At 41.9% G+C, this 23,983-nt stretch overlaps 1 protein-coding gene across 12 annotated transcripts in view; it reads left to right on the forward strand.

Annotated features, from left to right (window-relative positions):
- Positions 1-23,983, forward strand: part of GREB1L (GREB1 like retinoic acid receptor coactivator) — a 300,655-nt gene that overhangs the window by 225,146 nt on the left and 51,526 nt on the right. For all 12 annotated transcript variants that reach the window (XM_061596502.1, XM_061596493.1, XM_061596580.1 and 9 more), the window contains 6 exons: positions 11,610-11,936; positions 15,243-15,371; positions 17,547-17,681; positions 19,211-19,408; positions 21,944-22,124; positions 23,502-23,694. In XM_061596502.1, the coding sequence (XP_061452486.1) occupies positions 11,610-11,936; positions 15,243-15,371; positions 17,547-17,681; positions 19,211-19,408; positions 21,944-22,124; positions 23,502-23,694 (1,163 nt within the window). The remainder of the gene's footprint in view (positions 1-11,609; positions 11,937-15,242; positions 15,372-17,546; positions 17,682-19,210; positions 19,409-21,943; positions 22,125-23,501; positions 23,695-23,983) is intronic.

A 23,983-nucleotide genomic window follows, 5' to 3' on the forward strand; every position in this document is an offset into this window, starting at 1 on the left:
AGCCCCTCCCAAAAGCCAATCACAATGCTGTTTTTCATGTGGGAGGCGCGGTCACCTGGCTAGTGACTGTGACTCACCCAAAAGTTCAACAGCCAATGGCAGCTCTCCTAATTTTAAACAAAGAGAACAAAGGGAGCATGCTTTCTCAAAGCACAAGCATGGACCTTGCAGAGAGGAATCCAAAGAAAGCAAAGGAAGAAATTTCCTTTTAACGCACAAAGGTCTTGTGGCAAATAATTACAAACAAAAATCAAACAATTGGATTTTAGACAGTGGATGTACAAACCACAGTTGTTATAATGAAGATTTATTTGATGAAATAAACTGTGATACTGAAGGAAGAATCCAGACTCCCAATGGTCAATATATGAACATTAATGGATCTGGATCCATTGCTCTTAGGTGCAAGGTATCCAATCAAACAATAGTAAATGTGGCAGATCATGTTTTATATGTCCCAGACTTAAATTGCAATATGCTGAGCGTCTCAGCTTAGACAAGAAAGGATTTGCAGTACATTTCCGGGATGGAAAGTGTACAGTGACCAAACATGATGGATTGCTTGCACTAGCTCATGAAAATGATGGTGTTTCTGAACTGAGTCTTACAGCTGAACAAGCAAACACGGCCATGATGGACAAGGAAGAGACCAGCCTAGAACTTGGGCACAGATGACTGGGACATCGCAATCCAAAGGCGATCCTACAGCTACAAAAGCAGAACCTTGCCACAGGTATCAAGGTAAACCAACAGAACCATGATAAATCAAGCAGGTGCGTAAATTGCATTGAGGAAAAGGTTGTTAGGCCCTCATTTCCACCAAGGACTGAAAAGAGAAGCACCAAGGTGCTAGATCACATACACAGTGACCTCTGTGGACCATTTAATGTACCCTCACTTGGGCAGAATAGATATGTTCTAATTTTTGTGGATGATTTTTCAAGGTACTGTGTGACTTACTTATTGAAGGACAAGAGCCAAATGCATGAGATGCTGAAGATACACATCTCCATGGTGAGCACAAAATTTGAAAGGAAGCCAAAAGCTCTACAAAGTGACAACGGTGGTGAGTTTATATCGCACCAAACACAAAGTTTCCTGGAGGAACAAGGCCTTTTCCACAGGAGGACTGTCAGTCATACTCCAGAGCAGAATGGGATTTCTGAAAGGAGACTTAGATCTCTTCTGGAAATGACAAAATGCATGCTTGCTGACGCTGATCTACCCAAAAGGCTGTGGGGTGACGCGATTGTGGCTGCAACGTATATCCAGAACAGATTGCCAACCAAGGGCACCACATACACCCCATTCCAATTGTGGCATGGCAGGATTCCAAACCTGGCACATATCAGAGTGTTTGGAAGCATTGCTTTTGCCTACATAGCAAAACAAAAGAGGCAGAAGCTAGATGCTAGAACAGAACAGACTATTTTGATAGGATATGCTCCTGGTAGCAAAGGCTACAGAGTTATGAACCTAAAGACAGGTGAAGTCAGCACAAGACACGTTGTCTACTTCGATGAATGAAGCAGAGCTGACAAAAGAGGGACTGTGCTAGATTTCTCAGAAGAGCAAGGACACCACGTCCAATCTCTTATGCCAGTACCCACATATGAAATACCAGTGACATCACAGATATCTGCACGACCTGATCCAAGCCTTAAACAAGAGGAAGAGGCAGAGATTGCAGAAAGTGATGATGAGGCTGAGAGAGGTACAGACGCAGATGAGAATGATGAGATGACTGGATTGGAAGATGCTGCAGAGCCAGACCAGATCCCAGAACAAGCTCCCAGATCCTCATCGCGAACCAACAAAGGTGTACCACCTCTACGCCTGTCCCACCTCGCAAGGTCGGTGCTACCCAGAGAACCATCGACTTGGGAGGAGATCAAGCAGATGCCAGCATCCGAGGGCGCTCAGTGGAGAAAAGCCGCTCAGGAGGAGATGGATGCACTGCACAAGAATAAGACTTGGACCCTGACAGAACTTCCACCAGGCAAGAAAGCCATAGGATGCAGATGGGTGTTCAAGGTGAAGCAAGATGCAGGAGGAGAAATTGAACGCTACAAGGTAAGACAAGTTGCAAAAGGTTTCCTGCAGAAATATGGAGAGGACTATGATACTACTTTTGCTCCTGTTGTCCGACACAGCACAATAAGAATGTTACTAAGTGTGGCAGCCTCCAAACAGATGCACGTCAGACACCTCGATGTCAAGACTGCCTTTCTGCATGGAGAAATAACAGAGGAGTTGTACATGCAACAACCTCCAGGTTTCGTGAACCAGAAGCAAGTACATCTTGTATGCAAGCTTAAAAAGGGCCTGTATGGACTCAAGCAAGCTGCAGGGGCCTGGAATGAGAAACTGGATAAAATGCTGAAGGAGCTAGGCTTCAAGCAAGGTGATGTAGACCAATGCCTGTACACCAGAAGCAAAGATGGACATTTGACATATATTCTGATTTATGTCGATGACTTGATCATGGCGACTCAAAGAGATCAAGACTACAGAGAAGTTGTACATCATTTGAACAAAGAAGTTGAAATCAAAGAGCTAGGCACTGCAACATACTACCTAGGCATCCAGATTGAAAGGGAAGCAGATGGCTCCTACCTACTCAACCAAAAACAAAAGATTGTTGATCTTTTAGAGACTTTAGAACTCAAAGATGCCTATCCTGTAGCAATGCCTATGGCAACAGACTTTCTTAAAGACAATGATGTAGGGGAACCTTTACCAAATTATAACAAGTACATAACAGCAGTAGGGAAGCTTTTGATACCGAACAGACTACTGCAAATAGCACTGCAAAACAAGTACCTGTTTCTTTTATCACTGCGCAATGGAGCAGTCCCTGCCAGGGCTTATGTCTGGAAGCAGGCATCAGCTCTAGTATGGACTGGATGAAGAAAAAACCCAGATCTGCTTGCTTTGGAAATCCATCCCACACGGATCCTTTTTGGAGGTTGAAAGGATCAGCAGGGCAGCCAGCTCTGCTTCTCATCATCCAAGAGGCTGTGCACATGCTGAACAGATGCTTGGATTCAATAATATGCTGGATAAGGGCCAAGAAGCTAAGGCTGGATCCTGACAAGATGGAGGCACTGTGGGTAGGCTGTATCTGGAAATTTGGGGTGCAACCTGTTCTGGACAAGTTTGCACTCCACTTGAAGGAACGGGTATGTAATCAGACACAGTCCTGGATCTAATGTTGTTTGAGGCCCAGATGGCCTCAGTGACAAGGATTCCCATGTTCCAGCTTCAGCTGGCTTGGCAGCTGTGACCTTTCCTGAATAAGGAATAGCTTGGCCACAGTAGTCCATGCTCTGGTAGCTTACCATTTCGATTATTGTAAATAACTGCATTGGCTGCTTATTTGCTTCCAAGCCCAATTCAAGATGCTGTTGCTTACCTCTAAAGCTCTAACTGAATACTTGAAGGAGCACCTCTCCCTATAGCAGATTGCCCATGTTTTAAGATCAATGAAGGGGCCTCTTCTCCACATTCTTCTTTTAGGGGAGGGTTGTTTAGCCTTCTGTGTGACAGTGCCCCTTTTATGGAATGCCCTCCTCTTACAGGTATGTTAGATGTGCGATTGTTGTCATTTCAGTGCATAAATTGGAAGGCATACCTGCTTACTCAGACTTTGCTAGGTTTTTTAAAAATAAGTGTTTGTTTTAGCCATCTCCTCTGCTTAATTTTTAGGATCTTTCTTTGCTCATGTATTTAAGAATTTGCATAAATATATAAAATTTATATTTTTTGATATCCATTCCTGGTATCAGCACCAATATAGAGTAGGCTATTATTTATTTATTTATTTATTACATTTGTATACCGCCCCATAGCCGAAGCTCTCTGAGTGGTTTACAACAATTAAAAACATTAAAAACAAATATACAAATTTGAAAACACATTTTAAAAAAATCAATTTAAAAACGCATGCTAAAATGCCTGGGAGAAGAGGAAAGTCTTGACCTGGCGCCGAAAAGATAACGGTGTTGGCACCAGGCGCACCTCATCAGGGAGATGATTCCATAATTTGGGGGCCATCACTGAGAAGGCCCTCTCCCTTGTTGCCAGACTCCCAGCTTCCCTCGGAGGAGGCACCCAGAGGAGGGCCTTGGATGTTGAGCATAGTGTATGGGTGCATTCGTGTCAGGAGAGGCGTTCCATCAGATATTGTGGTCCCAAGCAGTGTAAGGCTTTATAGGTTAAAACCAGCACTTTGAATCGAGCTCGGAAACATACAGGCAGCCAATGCAAGCGGGCCAGAATCGGTTTTATATGTTTGAACCGTCTGGTACCAATCTGGCTGCTGCATTTTGCACAAGCTGCAGCTTCCAAACCATCTTCAAAGGCAGCCCCATGTAGAGTGCATTGCAGTAATCTAACTTGGAGGTTACCAGAGCATGGACAACTGAAGCTAGGTTATCCCTGTCCAGATAGGGGCGTAGCTGGGCCACCAACCAAAGTTGGTAGAAGGCACTCCGTGCTACCTGAGCCTCAAGTGACAGAGATGGTTCTCGGAGAACCCCAAGCTACGAACCTGCTCCTTCAGGGGGAGTGCAACCCCATGCTGGACAGGTTGAATATCCACCATCCGGTCAGAAGAACCACCCACAAGCAGCATCTCAGTTTTGTCTGGATTGGGCCTCAGTTTATTAGCCCTCATCCAGTCCATTGTCGCAGCCAGACACTGGTTCACCACATTGACAGCCTCACCTGAAGAAGATGAAAAGGAGAAATAATGCTGCGTGTCATCAGCATACTGATGGCAGTGCACTCCAAAGCTCCGGATGACCGCACCCAACGGTTTCATGTAGATGTTGAACAGCATGGGGGACAGAACTGACCCCTGCGGAACCCCATACTGGAGAGTCCAGGGTGCCAAGGAATGCTCCCCAAGCACCACCTTCTGAGGTGACCCGCCAAGTAGGAGCGGAACCACCGCCATGCAGTCCCTCCCACTCCCAACTCAGCCAGTCTCCCCAGAAGGATACCATGGTCGATGGTATCGAAAGCCACTGAGAGATCAAGGAGAATCAACAGAGTGATTCAATTGTATTTTATTCCCTGTTGTGCACCGCCCTGAGAGCCTTTTGGCTGTGGGCGGTATAGAAATCGAATAATAATAATAAAAAAACAGAGTCACACTCCCCCTGTCTCTCTCCCGACAGAGGTCATCATACAGGGTGACCAAGGCTGTTTCCATGCCAAAACCAGGCCTGAAACCCAACTGAAATGTTTCCAGATACTCGGTCTCATCCCAGAGTGTCTGGAGCTGGCCTGCCACCTTGCCCAGGAATGGAACATTTGCCACCGGCCTATAATTATTAAGATTTTTTGGATCCAGGGAGGGTCTCTTCAGGAGTGGCCTCACTACCGCCTTTTTCAGGCAGCCAGGAACCACTCCCTCTCGCAGAGAGGCATTAATGATTTCCCTGGCCCAGCCGGCTGTTCCATCCCTATTAGCCAAGAAGGGCAAAGATCCAGCACAGAAGTAGTTGCATGAACCTGTCCAAGCACCTTGTCAACGTCCTCAAGCTGTACCAACTGAAACTCATCCAAGAAATCGGGACAAGGCTGTGCTCTGGATACCTCGCTTGATTTACCTGCTATAACACTGGAGTTAAGTCCTGGCGGATGCTAAAAAATTTATTCTGGAAGTGCCTAGCAAATTCATTAGAGCGGGCCTCAGATGGTTCTACCATGTCCTTGGGGCCAGTGTGTAATAGTCTCTGGACAATTCTGAAGAGTTCCACTGGGAGGCAGATTGATGATTTGATAGTGGCAGCAAAATATTGTTTTTTTGCTGCCCTCACTGCCCCTAAATACAGCTTACCGTAGGCACTTACCAGTGTGTAATTGCATCCACGAGGAGTTTGTCTCCATCTGCACTCAAGCCGTCTCCTTGTGTTTCATCACTCTCAGCTCTGGGGTGCACTATGGAGCCGTACGAGCTCTACACAGGAGAGGGCGCTCAGGAGCAATCATGTCAGCCGCCCAGGTCATTTCTGTATTCCACAGTTCAACCAGGGTTTCGACAGGAGCTCCAGCCCTATCAGCCGGAAAACTCCCCAGAGCCCTTTGGAAACCATCCAGATCCATTAGTCTCTTGGCGCGGACCAACTTAATAGGTCCCCCACCCTTGCAGAGGGGAAAAGCCGCTGTAAGTCTAAACTTCAGCAAGCAGTGATCTGTCCATGACAGAGGCACTGATGTAAGGCCCCCCACATTCAGATCACCATCTCCATGTCCAGTTGCAAAAACCAAGTCTAGAGTATGCCCTGCTACATGTGTTGGGCCAATGGCATATTGGGACAGTCCTATGGCTGTCATGGAGACCATGAAATTCTGAGCTGCCCTGGATAAGGTGGCCTCGGCATGGATGTTGACATTCCCCAGAACCAACAGTCTGGGGGATCTCAACAGTACACCTGAGACCACCTCTGTCAGCTCAGGTAGGGAGTCTGTTGGGCAGCAGGGTAGGTGGTACACCAACAGAATCCCCAGTCTGCCCTGCTGACCCAACACAAGGTGCAAACACTCCAGACCAGTAGTCACATGGACAGGGTGCTTGCAGAGGGAGATGGAGCTCCTATAGACCACAGCAACCCCCCTCCCCGACCCTCAGGTCTACCCTGATGCTGAACCAGGTACCTGGCAGGCATAGCTGGGAGAGACTGACTCCTCCCTGCTCATCCATCCAGGTCTCAGTTATACATGCCAGATCGGCTCCTCATCCACAATTAAATCGTGAATGAGGTATACCTTATTGTGCACTGATCTGGCGTTTAGGAGCAGCGTCCGGAGCCCTGAAAGCTGGATGATAGGGCAACCAACAAACCTGTGGGTGTGAGGAGGACCAGAACAAGGTACAGTCATTAACTGCCTGGGCCATGGTCCCCTTACCTGGCAAGTTCTCCTCACAATGCCACATCTCCCTCTACCCGTCACTACACTGATTGGGGCCCCCTCAAGTCTCCCCACTTGGCTCTGAGTCCTCTGTCCCAGGCACATGACTCAAGACCCACAAAAAGCCAGGCAATCTGCAAAGCAGGAGCCACCTCAGCCAGCCGGCTTATGTATCTCCTCCAGGGAAGGGACAGGTGGATTATATCAGCAACAGCTGGCTGAGTACCTGGGGGCCTGGTTTTGCAAGGCGTGACCCCTGCAGAGCAGAAGTCCAACAGGGAGAGGGCGGTAGTGGTAGCTGAGCAGCAGCAAGCAAGCAGACAGGCAGACAGCAGCAGCAAACGGCTCTCCTTCTTCCCTGGACGGTGGTGCTCCCCTTCCTCCTGCAGGCACTGGGTCTCTATAAATCTTTTAAATATATAACTAAATAAGTATTGATTTAACTTAACTATAAATTATTTTTATTTAACTATACATTAGTTTTAACTTATCTCTGTATTGTCAGTAATTTTACATACATACACATGCATACATGTCTTCATGCTGATTATCCAAATTGCCCCAAAGCTTCTATTAGCTGGGTTTTTTCCCTAATTGGACATCACCATAATCTGAAATGTTTGACGATATTATCTGGCTTCACATTAGAGCCCAACATGTATATAGATTAGCAGTGCAATATATGCATCTTTACTCAAAAGTAAAACTAACCCTGTTCTGGGGGTTTACTCCCAAGTAAATGTGCACTGAATTGAAGCATGTAACATGTCTTGGATAATTTTAAAATGTAAGTAGCATACACTCATCAGTGGGGGTTTTTCTAAACTGCTTAAATATTTTTTTTTTATAATCAAGTGATATATACATTTTGCTAAATAAAAATATCAGCATCTAGGGGAGTAAAGTATAATATTTTAATATATCAAATAAAACAAAACAAAACTAACTATAAGTGCATTTTAATCTTTTAATACTATGAGCATTTTAAAGTCTTTAATGAATGGCATGCAACATAAGAGAGTCATGTGTATTGGCCATAATTGGATGTGGGTCAGGATTTCTAAAATGTAGTACCTTTGCCATTTGAAGATGGTCAGGCCTATTCTACCCATTCCAATCTCCAAGAAGGGATACTTTCTTAAACAGGTGTGGGAAAACCCGTGACCCTCCTCATGTTGCTCAAGTACAACTCCTATCAGCCCAGCAAGCACAACCAATGGTCAGGCATAATGGGAGTTGTAGTTCAGCAACATCTGGAGGGCCAAAGATACCCCATACCCGTTCTAAAAGATAACCATCATACAGTTACAACTGTATGATAACGGTCATACATACTGTCATACAGGTAAAATTTGACAGAGTGGTTACACTAGACAGTATTCACATTGGTGAGGGAAAATGTGTTCTCTTATATTGGGTATCCCACTGGCTGCCCATTAGCTACTGGGCCAAGTTCAAGGTTCTGGTTTTGGTGTACAAAGCCCTATACTGCTTGGGACCAGGATACCTGAAAGATTGCCTTACCCCTTATATACCTAGTTGATCGCTGTGCTCTGCAGGTGAGGGCCTCCTGCAGATACCATCTTATCAGGAGGTCTCTTCCGCACAACATAGGAAGTGGACCTTTAGTGTAGTGGCACTTACCATTGTAATTCCCTCCCCTTAAATATTAGACAGGCAATGTCTCTGTTATCTTTCTAGAGCTTATGAAGGCCTTCCACTTTCAACAAGACAGATGTTTTGTTTTAATATACTTTAAAGCCTCTTTATAATGATGATTTACAGTGTTTTTGTTTGCCACCCTGGGCTCCTACTGGGAGAAAGGGCAGGATATAAATTTAATAAATAAATAAATATCTCGTAGAACTCATGCTGAAAATGGTCTCTCTTAAACTGAAAGGAATATGAGATGTTGCAGGTAAGAAATTTGGTTAATGAAGCCAGACAAGGTGTGTGTGTTTAATTAAAAGGAGCCCCAGAGGGGCATGTTTGTTTTCTTTGTGTGAATGGCCATTTTTCTGCTGATTGTTATAACTCACCCTGGGATCTTATGGTAAAGGATGGATAAGAAATCTAATAAATAATTTGCACCCTCAGCTGCTGTCCTCCAACATCAGACTCCAGATGCATATTTACAATAACATCATTTACTCACTCACTCATAATTGCCCCCTAGTTAGGACTGTTACATGTATTTGTGAATAATGGGTATTTTCAGTTACAGGGCTTGCGTTGGCAGATCACCAGTGGCCATGTCTGTTGCTGCTTCCACTGTCAGTGGATATTTCTGTTTTATTTATGTTAAGCTGTGGGCATCTCAAAATCTGAGAATGAGTGCCATCTTTGGTCCTGTTTAGGTACTTGTTCCTCTGTGCTGATCCTCAAGACTCTTATCAATATGCAGTGCAAATTCTTGATTTAGATTTGTTAATGGATTCCTTGGCAGACTGTCAGGTGTTTCCTATGTGAGGCTTAGTATTTTCTGCTGCTGAAACTATTTCGGTGGAACAATATGGGCAAAAGCGGACTCTTTGACACTCTGGTCAAAATAATGTTTTGTTCTAGTAGGAATTTTATAGTCCTTGTATGGAGGATGTTTCCTTAATAACAGGACAAAATCCAGCCAAGTTGAGCAATTCTAAGTTCTATTGATATCACTGAGACAGAGTTAGGCCTCTGCTCAGGTTTCTGAAAACATAAAGAATGAGTAGCCTCCTAGTTTGGTCATTCCATTAAAGCCCTGGTTAAGGGTAGTCCTTTATGCAACTCCAGCAAACATTTTAATGTTCTTGTGTATGATGATTTTTCTTGTATATTAGTATGCAGAGAGTAAATGCTTGCTGTGATATTTTGGGAAGAAAGATGGAGAATTGCCAAAATTAGTCATTCCTGATTGTGAATGACACTGTTTAATTCAGCTAGACCCACCTGAAATTTTACATGAAGTCTGTTACATTCTGCAGTACCACAGTTTAGAAAGAAAGAAAGAAAGAAAGAAAGAAAGAAAGAAAGAAATGTAGTGGGTGAAAATCCTGCTATCACATGTCTCAGAGAGCAACATAAAGCCAAATTGATGATATAATGAATGGGAAATGGTTGTCAAAAAAAATTCAGAGAAAATCAAGACATGCAAATGTTAAGACTGTTTTTCTGTACCAGAAATACAGACATCCTGAAATTGGGTGTAAATGCCCATGTATGGAATGACCCAGGAGCAGTTGCATGTTTAGTTGTGGAGTTTTCAGTGGTACTTTTTCCTTTCTTCCTCTGGTAATTTCAGGTTATCATTTCGGTTCAGTAGACTGTTTTGGTTATTATTACACAGAACCTACCTAAAACAATTTTACTGGGCTAAAATATATGTGACCTTAACTACACAGTTCTTTTCCAGAGTGCAGGGCTCTTTTCACAAATTGCCAGTGTAGGGCCTTGATTTGGATTGGGACCCTGGCATCGTTAACCCTTTTGCTCCTGCTGCAGCAATTTGCATTGCAAAAAAGTCTGATTGAAACAAATGAGAACTTTTTTTGCAGTGCAAATTGCAGGCATACTCCTGTACCCCCATCTAGATTGGACGATAGTAGTGAGGGAGGAGGAATTAAAGCCTCCCCCATACCTGCCATGCTAGAGTCCTGATCAAGATTAGTCCTCTAATGCTGGCAGTTTGTAGTGGGGAGGAAGGGGGAAAGCCTTTGTAGTCAAGGGAGAACTATGCAGTTAACATCATATATAGTTTGGCTCTAAGTAGTAATGCTCCATAAAGATGCTGTAACTGGCATTTAGAACAGCTAAATAACAATGAGAGTTTTGATCCTGGCCTCCTTTAGTACTGAAGATTCTCCATGCAAGCAGGCTGGTGCATAGTATAAGAAACTAACAAACCTAACAGCTCCTACAGGAAGCCTATCTGTATTGGTAATGGTTTTTGATCACTCCCACATGGAGGGTGTCATGTATATAATGTATAATTGTCAAACATTAGGTAAGCCTTCCAATAGAAATGCAGATTTGCTAGGGAAAATATGTCTTCCCCTCTGACATCTCTCTCCACTTTTAAGTGAATTTTCAGTGAGATTATAAGACAATGGGGTTTTCATCCTCTCCATCCCACTCAGTGTAACACAAGGCATTGTAAGCTGTCCAGTTTCAATTCTGATGACTGCTTGTGCTTAATTTAGGCCTGTGGATCAATTGCCAGCTTTCCCTTGTGATTCCTTCCCCAACCCCCAATTTGTCTCTGAGCGCACACTGTTGTAGAATTCTCGAAACTGAACAAAGTGAAAGGCCTTTGCTTCCAACCATCCAGTAAGCATGCACTCCGTCCTTATCAGCCCACGCAACTATTTTATGCCACCTGCATGGAGGGGCTTGCATTTTAAAAAAGCTCCAGGTAAGATTCTCGCAAGCAAGTCAAGCCACATGTTTCAGGAAAAGACTTTTTAATTTTTCCCTGAGGTAATAATCTCTGCCAACCAGTTCTTGTCTTTTATTGTCTCTTTAATCTTGTAGTGATTAAATCCATTCATGTTTTTTTTAAAATTGGAGAAGCTTGCTGTGAAATGTTGTGTTTTGAGTCCTGTGGTTTAGATACCTTTGACAGCACTCTTACCTAGTAACAGAATAAATCACCCTGATGGAAGAGGTTTTTGATTATATATTTTGATCCTTTTATTTAACAAAAATTGCAGGTCCCGATAAAATACCACTCAGGGAAGAATTTGAACAGATTGTGCTGAAAGCTATGCAGGAGTTTACTTTGAGAGAGCAGCCTTTACAAATGAGTGCTCAGTGCATCTCCTTGTCGCCACTTCAACTCCCGTGGCTTGCCAGGTTAATTGCCAGTGTCTCCCAGGATATGGTGCATGTGGTGGTTACTCAGAATTCCCTGGCCGAAGGCATTTCAGAAACATTGCGATCTCTGAGTGAAATGAAGCACCAGCAAAGGCTGCCAGATTATGTTGTTGCGATCTGCTCATCGAAGATCAGAGGGAACGAATTCTGTGTAGTAGTTTTAGGTGAGTACAATTTCTCCATCAAATGTTAGAGATACAACATTGGTTAAGTGATGCTTTAGTAATGACCAGATTTAATTGGTGAAACAGAATGCCAGTGTTTCTTAAAGGTCTCTTGAGGAATGAATACACTGTCACAATATTAACATTGATTAGTAATATTAACATGTAGCTGCACAGGGTGGGTTATTTATTTAATAGTATTTCTGTTAAGCATTCTGATTTCATTATTCTACTTGTTAGTGTTGTATATCCTTTTAAACTTTTGAATTGGGATATTTCTGTTTCTTTGGGTTCTCCCAATGATTTCCATTATGAACTAGATAAGTTTCTTTAAGTAATTTAGGGTGTAGATTGCTTTGTGCACAACCATTCAAACTGCTGTTGGAGAAGTAGCCAACATGTTGCACTTCCTCTTGTTTCTGAGAGGTTCTTACATGATTCACTTTGTTTGAGATATGTACGGAATTGTGTTGCTCTTAGGCTTTTATCTTGACCACAACCCCCAAGGCTGCATACATGACCCTTGGCTTTTGTCTTTCTAGTTCCACTTCAGCACAATCTGCATCATTCCTGAAGTTGCCAACTCTCTATTTAACAGCTGGCTTGGCAATTAGGGAATGAATGTTGGGGCAGGAGGCTGGGAGTGATACTCTGTTACTAAAGAGAAAACAAAATAGAGTCCTAGATCCATGTAGATGCAATATACAGGTATTTATGCCCATACAGATACCTTCTGATAGACTTTTACATTTTCCTTCTGCCCAAAAGAGGAAATTGACAAATCATTCTTGTTCTCCAAAGCATTTCTTCTGTCTGTCAAGGTAAAGCTCTTTCACTGAAACAGTAGATATGTGTCCATGCGTGTGTGCACATTCAAAGGCACACATCACATTTTTTAGGTTATTCATGGGTGAGGTTACTCAGCCTTGAAGTCTCTTAAAGGACCATGCTCATAGAAGCTGTCCAGCCTCAGGAAGAGGAGAAGTGTGTGATCACTGAGCAAGGCTATGCTTTTAGACCTCAGTATCCTTTTCTGGAGTCTGGGAACTTCCTTTGGCATGGCCTTTGAAGATTCTAAAGTTGGGCACCTTTTTAGGCATTTCCAAGTTTGCTTGGAAATTACCTAACTTGGTGTGAAAAAAAATCAATGAAAAATGTTGAGAGGTGTATTGAAAAACTGGTTAAATTTGGAGGTGTTTTAAAAAAACACTAGCCAAAACTAAACTAAAATTGGTTATAAAATTTGAGCTCAGCCCTGTTAGATTATGGTAATTTATTTATTTCCTTCCTTACATAATACTGAATTCCAGGCATAATATCTTCTATAAATGTGTTGTTTAAGAGAAATTCCAGATCGAGAGAGATGAATTTATATCCTTTTTTTAAAAAAAATGCAGATAATTTTGTCTGATGTTGTGGCTTTATGCAATGTTTTCTTTTGTGTTTACTTGGCTACTCTGCACTTTATAAGCAAGTTCTTCCTCTGCATGACTTCTTTTAACAAGAAGAGCTCTTGCAGGATTCAGGGGCCAGGCTGACTTTGAGGAACAGTAGGCAAATGATGTGCTGAACTGATGTGAAAATGTACTGTCTTATTGCTCCTTCTAATTTAGATGGGGGGAAGCACTTGCTCACACAATATTTAGTTTGTGTCAAGGTATTGTGCTGTTATCTCTGGAACTTACAGTGCTTTCATTTGTCAACATGCAGCCTTTCTCACATGACATTAAAAGCACCTTTGAACCTCTCTCTCACTAGGCATGTATGACTGTTGTTAATACAAGAGAGAAAGCAGAAGTGAACTATTTTTTTAAATGACTGCATGTTCCAACTGTTGCTGTATTTGCATTACAGATGTGGGATATTCAAACAAGCATTTTAGTATTATGATGTAAATGCTCTCAATACTGGCAACCTAATTCAAGCACATACACATCCTGCCAATATTGGGAAAGTATATCCTACATACCAATTATTATTATTTTAAAGACTTAGCATTGTATCTCACTAAATTCTACTCAGAGTAGACTTGTGGAAAGTAATGGATATAAGGTAATTATTTCCATTAATTTCAAAGAGTCTACTCTGAGTGGAGCTAACATTGGATACAACCCTTAGTGTTTTGCAGCCTGTAGAATGGGGTGGATGGAAGGTGCCCCTGTCTGATTTTCAGGAACCTCCTTCTTCCTGCCCCAGCCTACTCCATTCAGCAGACTCCACAAATATTTCCAATGTATGTGAAAATGCAGAGCAGGAGATCTGAAAATGTTGAGAGTACTTTTGGGACTGAGACCACAATTTCCACAACAGTAAATATATTTCTAACTAATGCAATGTTTTTCCCTGTTTCAGAACATGAACTACCATTAGATTTGGTGAATACTAATTAAAAACAACATTGCTACCTACTATGTAGTAAAAGGGTGCACAACTGCCTTTAATTATGTATGGGGAATCTCAAAATGCTCAAAAATAAACATTCAGACAGACAGGGGAATTAATTACATGAGGTGAAGGTACCATAGAGCCAAACAATGATTTCTAGTCATCAAGGGTCATGCAACTGGGATTCTAGACTAAAATTTATGTTTCTTACAAACTGCTTATACATGCATATGTTTCTTAGTTTAAAGTTTAAACATAGTTTAAAGCAGGGACAGGGGAACTTTTTGGTCTGACAGGCTAGATCTTTGTCTCTCTCCCCCCATGGGCCACCCATCTGTCCATATGACATCATGATGATCTGTGGGGTGGTAGGAAAAGTCTGTTTCGCGAGCACATTCCTTGTAGGGAATGCACTGGCAAAGCAACACCCAGCAGGATTGAACTCTCCGCTCGTTAGCTGATGAGCAGAGAGTTCAATCCTGCTGTCTTCAGGGGTCTGTTTAACCAGTGTGTTCCCCTTATTGGTGAAGGAGTATGAAGCAGGACTGAAGGACTGAGCATAGGGTTAAATTGAGCAAGACTGAGTAGGGGGCTAAATCTTACTACTTTGGTTGCATGTGCCAGTTCCCTGTGGAGAACTGGTGGAAGCAGCCAAACCAGACCTCTGCCCTCACTTATCTCCTGTTTGACAGGTCAATGTGGTTTTGGGGGAAAGGCCTCACCCATCCCTGGTGGGCCAAGATTGGGATTGGGTCCTGAGGTTTCCCTGGTATAAAGCTATGCATACAAAATTTATTTCATTTGGCCTTTGGGGAGATCATTGAGAAGATGGGGACTGCCACACAGAATGTCCTCTATGAAGTCAAGGTCCTTGCACTGAAAAATATCCTGTGATTTTTCTCTGCTCTTTCTGTTCTCTAGGTCAATATCAGTCTAGAGCACTAGCAGAGAGTATGCTTACTACCAGTGAGTTTCTAAAGGAGATAAGTTATGAGCTCATTACAGGAAAAGTTAGTTTTCTGGCATCACATTTCAAAAACACATCTTTAGGTGAGTGAATCTAAGATTCTGCTGTTACTTCTTTCACTTATAAATCTGAGAGTTTTCACACACTAAGTAATATGTATATATATATTTAAATGGCCCATGTTAAATAGTTTCCATACAGAGCTGCTTTGGTGATATCTTGAAGCCCGCTGCCAGCTATTAAAAGAAAATAGTGGAGTTTTTGAGGCCTCCTAAAATTGACTCGAAAAAGCTCCATGGTCTAGCGTAGGTGTAGATGTGTGAAGGTTAAAATACAAGGAAGCTTGCAGGGAATGTTGTTCTATACTCTCCTCTTTTTAAAAGTGCCTGTTTCCTCCTAATGCTTGTTTTATGAAGTGAGGGCTCCCCCTCCTGTTTCATTTCTCATTTATCACTGGCTCTTTCTAGACAGTGGAGCAACTATGGCACTGAAGGGGTTTTGTTTGTTTACCACTTTTCTATATCATATTTCAACACAAATGATCCCAAGGTAATTTTTAAGGCAGTTTGAAAATGAAACATTATAAAATTATTTAATAAAACAATTGTTGGGGGATAGGGAGAACAACAGTGAAAGCATACTTCCAGATAAATCCCAGATGCCTGGAAGAATAAAAATGTTTTCACTTCTTTCCAAAATGAGAACAGGGAAGACCATATAGATAGGCCTCTCCAGTGAGTGTGTTCTACACTTTGGGTGCCACAACCGAAAAGGCCTGTTCCTAGTGGAAGTAAGTCCCAGCTCCTGGAAATACGGCATTTGAAGCAGAGTTCTTAAAATTCTAAAGGGGATGGGCTTCATATGGGGAAAGGCATTTCCTGAGCTAGTTGAGGCCCAAGCCATGTAGGGCTTAACACATCAAAACTAGCACTTTGAATCAAGCTGGGAAATAAACTGGTAACCAATGGAAATGTTCTGGAACTAGTGTGGGATGGTCTCACCAGCTCACACATACTAACAAGTGGGTGGCAGTGTTGGCATTCTGTATCAGTTGATGTTTCCAGAGAGTTTTCGAAGACAGCTCTGTGAAGAGTCCAATCTGGTCTCCGAGGCATAAATGTCAATAGCCAGGTCTCTTTCTTCTAGCACAACTGGCAATCAACCAAAGCTGATAAAAGGCCACAGAAGCTATCTATGACTCTTAACAGCAATGCCAAGTCCAAGAGTGGTTGGTTAGTTTGTTTTTGCTTTATCTGATTAAAATATTTAAATTTTTCAGGATAATTCATTGTATGATAAAACCAATAGAAAGCCAGCAGTTACAAACAAGTAGGACTAAAAGCAGTAACAGTCTAAGAAGAAAGTAGCATTAAGACAGATTAAAAGTCCTGGGCAAATTTTTTAAAAAGGCCTTCACCTAGTACTGAAAATATGTATGATTCATACAGGTGTGACCATCTCTAAAAGGCCTTTTCCCGTGTTGTCACCTGCCTCAGTTCTGATGGTGGGGCCCTCTGGTGAAGGGCTTTTGAAGATGATCTCAGCATTCCAGCAGGTTCATGGGGGAGCAGACATTCTTTAAAGAAGAATACCCCCAAACTGTGGGCCTTCTCCTTAGGGTGTGAACCAATACACAAGAAGTACTTCTCCAGCTAGCCAATTCTTTGAGTCCTGAACCAACTTTAACCAACTTCGTCTTGATTGACCTGTCATCCAGCTCATTATTGATTCCCAACAGCTATTAAGAGAAGTGACTGCCACATCAGGATCAGTTGAAAAGAAGAAATAGAACTGGGCACCATCAGCATTCTTATGATGCCTTACTCCGTACATTTGGACAGTCTCTCCCAGTGGTTTCATGTGGATGTTAAAAAGGGGAGATGAGATTGAACCTTGGCAAAATATATAGGATATAACTCATAGGGGACAACAATCCCCCAGCACTACTTCTGGAACCTGCTCTGCAGGGAGGAACAGAATTGCCACAAAGCAGTTACATTATTCCCATTACATGTATCTTAACAATAAATGACACATAGTTTATAACCACTGATATTAAAAGAACAGATTGAACAGCTCTGGTTGCCCTTTAACCCTTTTGTTAATCTTTATTTGATCAACAGTATTTGGAAAAAATGCTGGATCAATGTTAAATATTGACACTGTGTTCCTTTGCACCATTTCTTGGAACGATTTCATAGGAATGTATTATACCCGTTTCAGATACCTTATTGTTCTAAAAGCAAATTCTTTACTAGGCGATGAACTGGACAAGTTGTTAGAGATAATGCAACAGAGACGAGGAGATAATGTTGTAATCCCATTCAATGGAGATGTTAATGAATGTGTGTCATTTCAAGAAGCAGCTGCCATGGTTTCCACCCAAGAATTCGGTAAGGTTTGTCTTGCAAGAAATGAAATAATTTATGTCAAAGCCAAATTGTAGCCTAGAAGCTGGAAAATATCAGGGCATAATCTATTAAGATTCTCCCTTGCTCTCATTACACTGGCCAAACTATGAAATTCAAGAAAACATGATAGTTGGATGGCATGGTGGTCATGGAAATATTGCCACCTCATCCCTATTCTGATCAAGCAAAGAAAAGTTGTTTTAGTAGTTCCACAGTTGCACTATTTTTCCCCAGGTTTAAACTGAGTTTGCCAAGAATCAGCTGGCTGTACTAATACACAAGCTGGTGTGTGGAGGACTGGTCTGGGCTCAGTAGTTGTCAGGTTCTCTACCCATTATTATGTTTTCTATTAACTTTAAGCTAGTTCACCAAATTACAAAAAAATCAAGTAGGAAACAAATCTAAAGTACAGTGCATAGGTTCATAGTAGACTGCTGATAACAAAATGCTATAACAGAAACATCTTTAAAAGATGTTTCCCATGTGGAATGAATGAGGCAGGGAGGATATAAAAAAACGTTCCTATGTGGAATTGTGTGGGTGCGGGGAGGATATTAAAAAGCGATTCCAAATGTTTTCCTATGGCAGTTTTAGGTGTTTCAGTCACTAGCACATAAAGACATACTTTGTATGAAGTTGCTTTGTAAACAAGTCACAATTTTATAGTATTAATTTTTTATTTATCTACCATTTCTGGATTGAAGTGCACTGGATCACAAGGCCATATTGCCACACATTCCCCTACTCGGATATGGAATTTCTCCTGCAAAAGCAAGTGTTGCTGTAATTAGCCTATTGCTTAAGACAGGAGGCTGCATCTGTATACACCAGGCATGGTGGAACCTCTAGTCCATGGGCCTAATTAGGCCTGACATGGGTCCCAAAATGGCCTGCAAAGCCATTACCCCCAAAAATTGACCACCTGCCACACATCTGACATCATATGTGATGTCAGGTGTGAGGGTAGGTAGAGATGTGGCTGCTAGAGTATAATTGGAGAGCTTTAAAGTGCACTCCTGATTGTTCATTAGCAAGGGACGCTTGCTGTCACAACTGATCTGCTGACTAGTGGTGAGAGAAGCCACCTGGAATCGGCTGCACTACTGATTTCCCGATGGGACACTTTGTAGTACAGCCAGTCCTACAGAAAGTATTAGGTGATGGATGGTAGCTTCAAACCATACTTGGCTAGGCTTGGATATTCCTTCATAGTGTGGCTTGCTGTGCTACAAAGGAAAATGGGTTACCTGATGTCATAGAGACACCAGGTGATTGACCTGCTTACCCATCAAAGTGGCCTGCCAAAAAAAAGGAGAACCAAGAACTGGCCTGCCGGCTCAATCCAAATCCCCACCCTTGGTATATCCACTTACCTGGGAGTAAGTCCCATTGAACTCTGATCCAGGTATTGGCCAGGTCTGTTTGGCTTTAGAGATGGAAAATAATAATCGGGCATCTCTGGACTTCTCTCTGGGACCTAGAAACTAAATTATAGTTCTGCTTTCTTCTAGATTTGGACACTGAAACCTTCCAAATTTATCAACCACAACTCACAATTGCCAGAAAGCTCTTGTCACAGGTGTGCGCCATAGCAGACAGTGGCAACCAAAGCCTGGATCTGGGCCACTTCAGCAAAGTAGATTTCATTGTTATAGTCCCTCGTTCAGAGGTGCTGGTCCAACAGACCATTCAACGGATTCGACAATCAGGTAAAAAAGCAGGGAGAAAAGAAGCATGTTAAATCCAAAAATTGTTTATATATACAGTAGGGCCCCACTCATACAGCGGGTTATGTTCCGGACCCCTGCTGTAAAACGAAAACCACTGTAAAGCGGAACTCATTGAATAGGATGGGGCACAATGCCCGAAAACTGCCGTAAAAGCAGAACAAACGCCGTATGAGTGGGGCTTTAGTCTAATTGCATCTAATTGAGATCGCTGTATTAGCGAATCGCTGTAAAGCGGGGCCCTACTGTATCTGTACTGAATTTGTAATGTTTTGCATTTTTGTTTTTGTTTTGTTTTTTAAATGCAGCCAGCATACAAAAGATCATGATGTATAAAGTGCTTTGTAGCTGTGGTCCTGTTAATGAAGATCATAATCAGGCTGTGTATTCTTTCCTACTGTGTGCCAAGGTAGCCTACCTTCTGCATAAAGGAAAGTTTAATTTTGTGTCTTATATGTGTTATGCAAATTAGGTGTATTGATATGCATTTCCTTATTGTTTCATAACTCTGTTTTCCCTAATTACAGACAGAGCCATGGGTCGTATAGGTAGTTGAAATGGTGGCTATTTGAAGTTTTGCTTGTTGCTTTTATTCTGCCTCTCAGATTTAAGATTTCATCTTTCAGGCCTATCTTACCAGCCTTCAGGAATAAAAACTTTATTTTAAAAAATGAACTAAACATTTTCAGCTTGCTGAACTTTGTATGGAATATAAATTTTGACATGTGTGGAATATTACAGAATATACACAATGACATTAGACAAATTTGGCAAAGAAGTATAGCCTAGGGTATTTGACAGAAATTACAATTATACATATATATCACAGAGAATATTTTGTTAGCGGAGGAAGCTTTTCTGAAGCTGTCTTGGCCTATGGGGGTAGAAACCTGCTAGAAGAAAAAAAAAGTAGAATCTAGTTTCACATGTCATTTTTAATTTAAATTTTTCTTACCCTGTTGTAAGAGCTCAGTGTTTGTAAACACACATTTTTCTCAAGCTTTTCCTCTGCTGTAACGTTGTTCATATATTTATATATGTATTATGTTGTACTGCATAACATAATATGTTTGTACATATATATGAGAGAGTAGCCACATCTGCATATCACAGTTAGCCAGGATTCCTGGCTTATTTTGTCTTATTGTGAATTAGCAGTGTGTTGGTGTGCACACAACCTGTTCACTCCTACTTCTCTTATCCCTTCATGCAGGCAGCTGCAATTTAGCTTGATTTCCCATAACATGTATTCCCAAACCCAAACCAAATTCTGGTTTCTTGATCCTTGTTCTGTCACCCCCTTGGTGTTTGCTGGTGAAGGGGGGGAAGATATTATTTTAAATGGGTTCAGATAAGCATTGAAGATTAACATCAGCTGTGCTAATTAAATTGTTTTATTCAGCTAACAGCTTTGTTTACATCTAATAGATATGATTCTACAGAGCAGATAATACCTCATCATTCAGCTACTGGGAAGACTCCCTTCTCTAGATCTTAGCCACAGCGACAGCTGGGTCACACACTCCCTTGTGGCTGATCTCTTAATGTTGGTTTGTGTAATCCCTATGGTGGTATATGGACTATCTCACAAACAAGGGACTGTCAGCTTTCTTTATGCCTGGTAGGTTATTCTACTTCCCAGGGACTGGCCCCTTGTGCAGCCAATCACGATCAGTGTATGTGCCATCCCCCTGACTGGCAGCTGCTACATGCATCAGTATTTCTGGGCAAGCAGCACAAGGAGGTAAGATGTGCTTTCTCACAGATCAAAAGGTTGCCCATGGTTGGCCTGTGGACATTGCTCTTCCTGTCTTCTCTGTGACCTGGAGTCTCCAACGCCTCCCAGTCTGTTCTAGTTAGACTGCCTTTCATCATTCATTCTTATAGAACTCTAAGTTTCTACATATTACTATGACATATGCTTATATTATATAAAAGCATATTATTAAGCTGTTTCAGACCCTTAAGAAAGGCTATAAGGGATTAAAGGGACAATTGCTGGATTCCACATATCTCCCGACAATAAAATTTCATTTGACAATACACTCCCAGACAAGTCAGGTTTATATAAAAAAGGTTGAATTTAGGTTACAAATCCCGGGTTGTTTGGGAGCAATAAACCAGGATACTGGGTTTGCATGTCATGGGAATCCAAGCTTATTGCAGCTTCCTGGTTTGTTTTACTTGCTCATGTGAAGGGAGGCTTGAAGCAGAAGCATATGGGTTGTGTGCACCAGCATGCTCCTCATTCACAGTAAGCCAGGATAAATCTGGAATACTGGCTTACCATAACACGGGAACACTGACAGAGAGAGTTTTTCCTTTATATATAGTGTTATTGTTGTTATAAACAAATACAAAATGGAGTTTTTCCTATATAGTGGCTGAGCTTGCATTGGATCTGTTCTGAGTCCAGTATTTTCACTCTGCTTTTGGCATTTTTTGGCATCTCTGGAGTTTTCTTAGTTATTTTGGGGGCAAAACCAAAGTTCTTCTCCCCACCATTTTTTCCTCCAGGGGTTCTTGTAGACTTGGGCCTTGAAGAAAATGGAGCAGCTTACCAACGAGCTGAAAAATACGTAGTGCGGCTAGACAATGAGATTCAAACTAAGTTTGATGTTTTCATGAGGCGAGTGAAGCAGAATCCATACACTCTTTTTGTGCTGGTGCATGACAACGCTCATGTGGATTTAACAAGGTAATTCCTTCCAAATGAAACAAAGTAACAGTTGTTAATATACTGTAGGTTTTCATTCAGATTGTAGGTGTTAGGATGCAACTTTTAATAAGTTGCAAGAAGTGCCTTTACATGTCATTGCAGCACAGGATGAATCATATTTGCCATGAACCATATCTTCCTGAACCATATCTGCGAAACCTTTAAAGGCAGAGGACCTATTGGGTTCAAGAGTAAGCAGCTATGTCTGTAATGCTGCCTATATTTATCAAATCTTGCAGCAGCTGTGCTTTTCCCTTCAGCCTGGCTTTATGGAGCACACCATATTGGCAGAAATATTTTTGGTGACAAGGTGATTGATGGTACATAGCCCTTGCTTTGTTGCAATGCTCTAGCAAGACTAAGAAACAGTCTTCTGCCCATGCTTGGCATACTAATGTAATGCTTGTTGGTGTCTGCCCTAGATAATATAACCAAGCATCTAGATCAGGAGTGGCTAGCCTGTGGCCCTCCATATGTTGTTGGACTCCATATTCCATCAGCTAGCATGGCCAGTGGTCAGATATTAAGGGAGTTTTAGTCAAACAACATTTGGAGAGTCAGAGGTCAGCCACAGGTTGCCATAGATAGACTCCCAGGTAGAATCTGAGAATCGCAACTAGGGATGTATGCTAAATAGGTAGCAATGTCAAAAAAGGAAAATACCCGCTAAGATTATGGGTCTAGTTTGTAAAGGGCTTATGCTATGGAATAGTGTAGCTATCATGTTATAAATAGCAAATGGGCAACTTCTTGGGTCCATTAGACCACTTCTATAGCAGCTCCCTCACTTTATACCACCATGGGTTTCTAGAATCCTTCCCAGTTTCAGTGGTATACTATATTCACTTTATACGATGGATTGTCGTCATTGACTGCTTTAACACTGGGTTGTGCAAAATGGGCAGAGTCATAGTGTTCATAGTATCAGGATGCTGACAATGGGCACCAGAGATTCAGAATAGACCATGTGATTTGAGATGAGCCTCATTTTACGTTCCCCACATTGGGGCCTGCATGTTGCCAAACACTGCTTCAAAGTTACTAATTTTATTGTTCTTCCTCAACCTGTTAAAATCATAGAACCACTTTCTATATAGTTGGTACCACCATTTGGTAATATTATAAGTAGGCACTGCACCACAAACATTTGTATGAAGCTTACTGTTGTTTTGTAGAGTGTGGTAGAGGACATTAAGCCAATATTTCTAGAACTGTGCACTAACAAACACCATATTTGGGTATTTTCTGATTCTTTGTGGACCAAGTAACTCCTGTAGTTTGTTGTAATTGTTTTTGTTTTGATTTACAGAACATGACACAGGCAGTAAATATGAAATATCTTGTTCCTTTTCCTAGTGCCATCTCAAGTTCTCTATCCCATGGGGAGCCTAGTCATGGACTTGCTGATAGAGTGATAAACTGCAGAGAGGTCCTTGAAGCTTTCAACCTTCTTGTCCTGCAAGTGAGTTCTTTCCCATATGCTCTTCAAACTCAACAGTCCAGAATCAGCTCTGCCAATGAGGTACACTGGATACAGTTTGGCAACATGGTAAGTGTCTAAATGTTTGAGTCCAATACAATGTTTAGGAAGTGTTTACATGCTTTTTGAGCATCTTTGGTCTTTTAGCCCTACAGTTGTCATGAAGAGGGAAATCATTTTATCTGTTGATCAAATAGACTATAATCAAACTTTGATTGCATCTAAGAAGGGAGAAGATTGATACAATATTCAAGTTGGCCACGGTCCAGCCTACTAGTTGCTTCATCTGCCTTTTAGTAGATACCAAAAATTGGTTAACGGTGCTAACTTTTTCCAATGTATATGGTACCCTTAAATA

This window comes from Rhineura floridana, chromosome 1, assembly GCF_030035675.1.
Source record: "Rhineura floridana isolate rRhiFlo1 chromosome 1, rRhiFlo1.hap2, whole genome shotgun sequence".
Taxonomy (NCBI): Eukaryota; Metazoa; Chordata; class Lepidosauria; order Squamata; family Rhineuridae; genus Rhineura; species Rhineura floridana.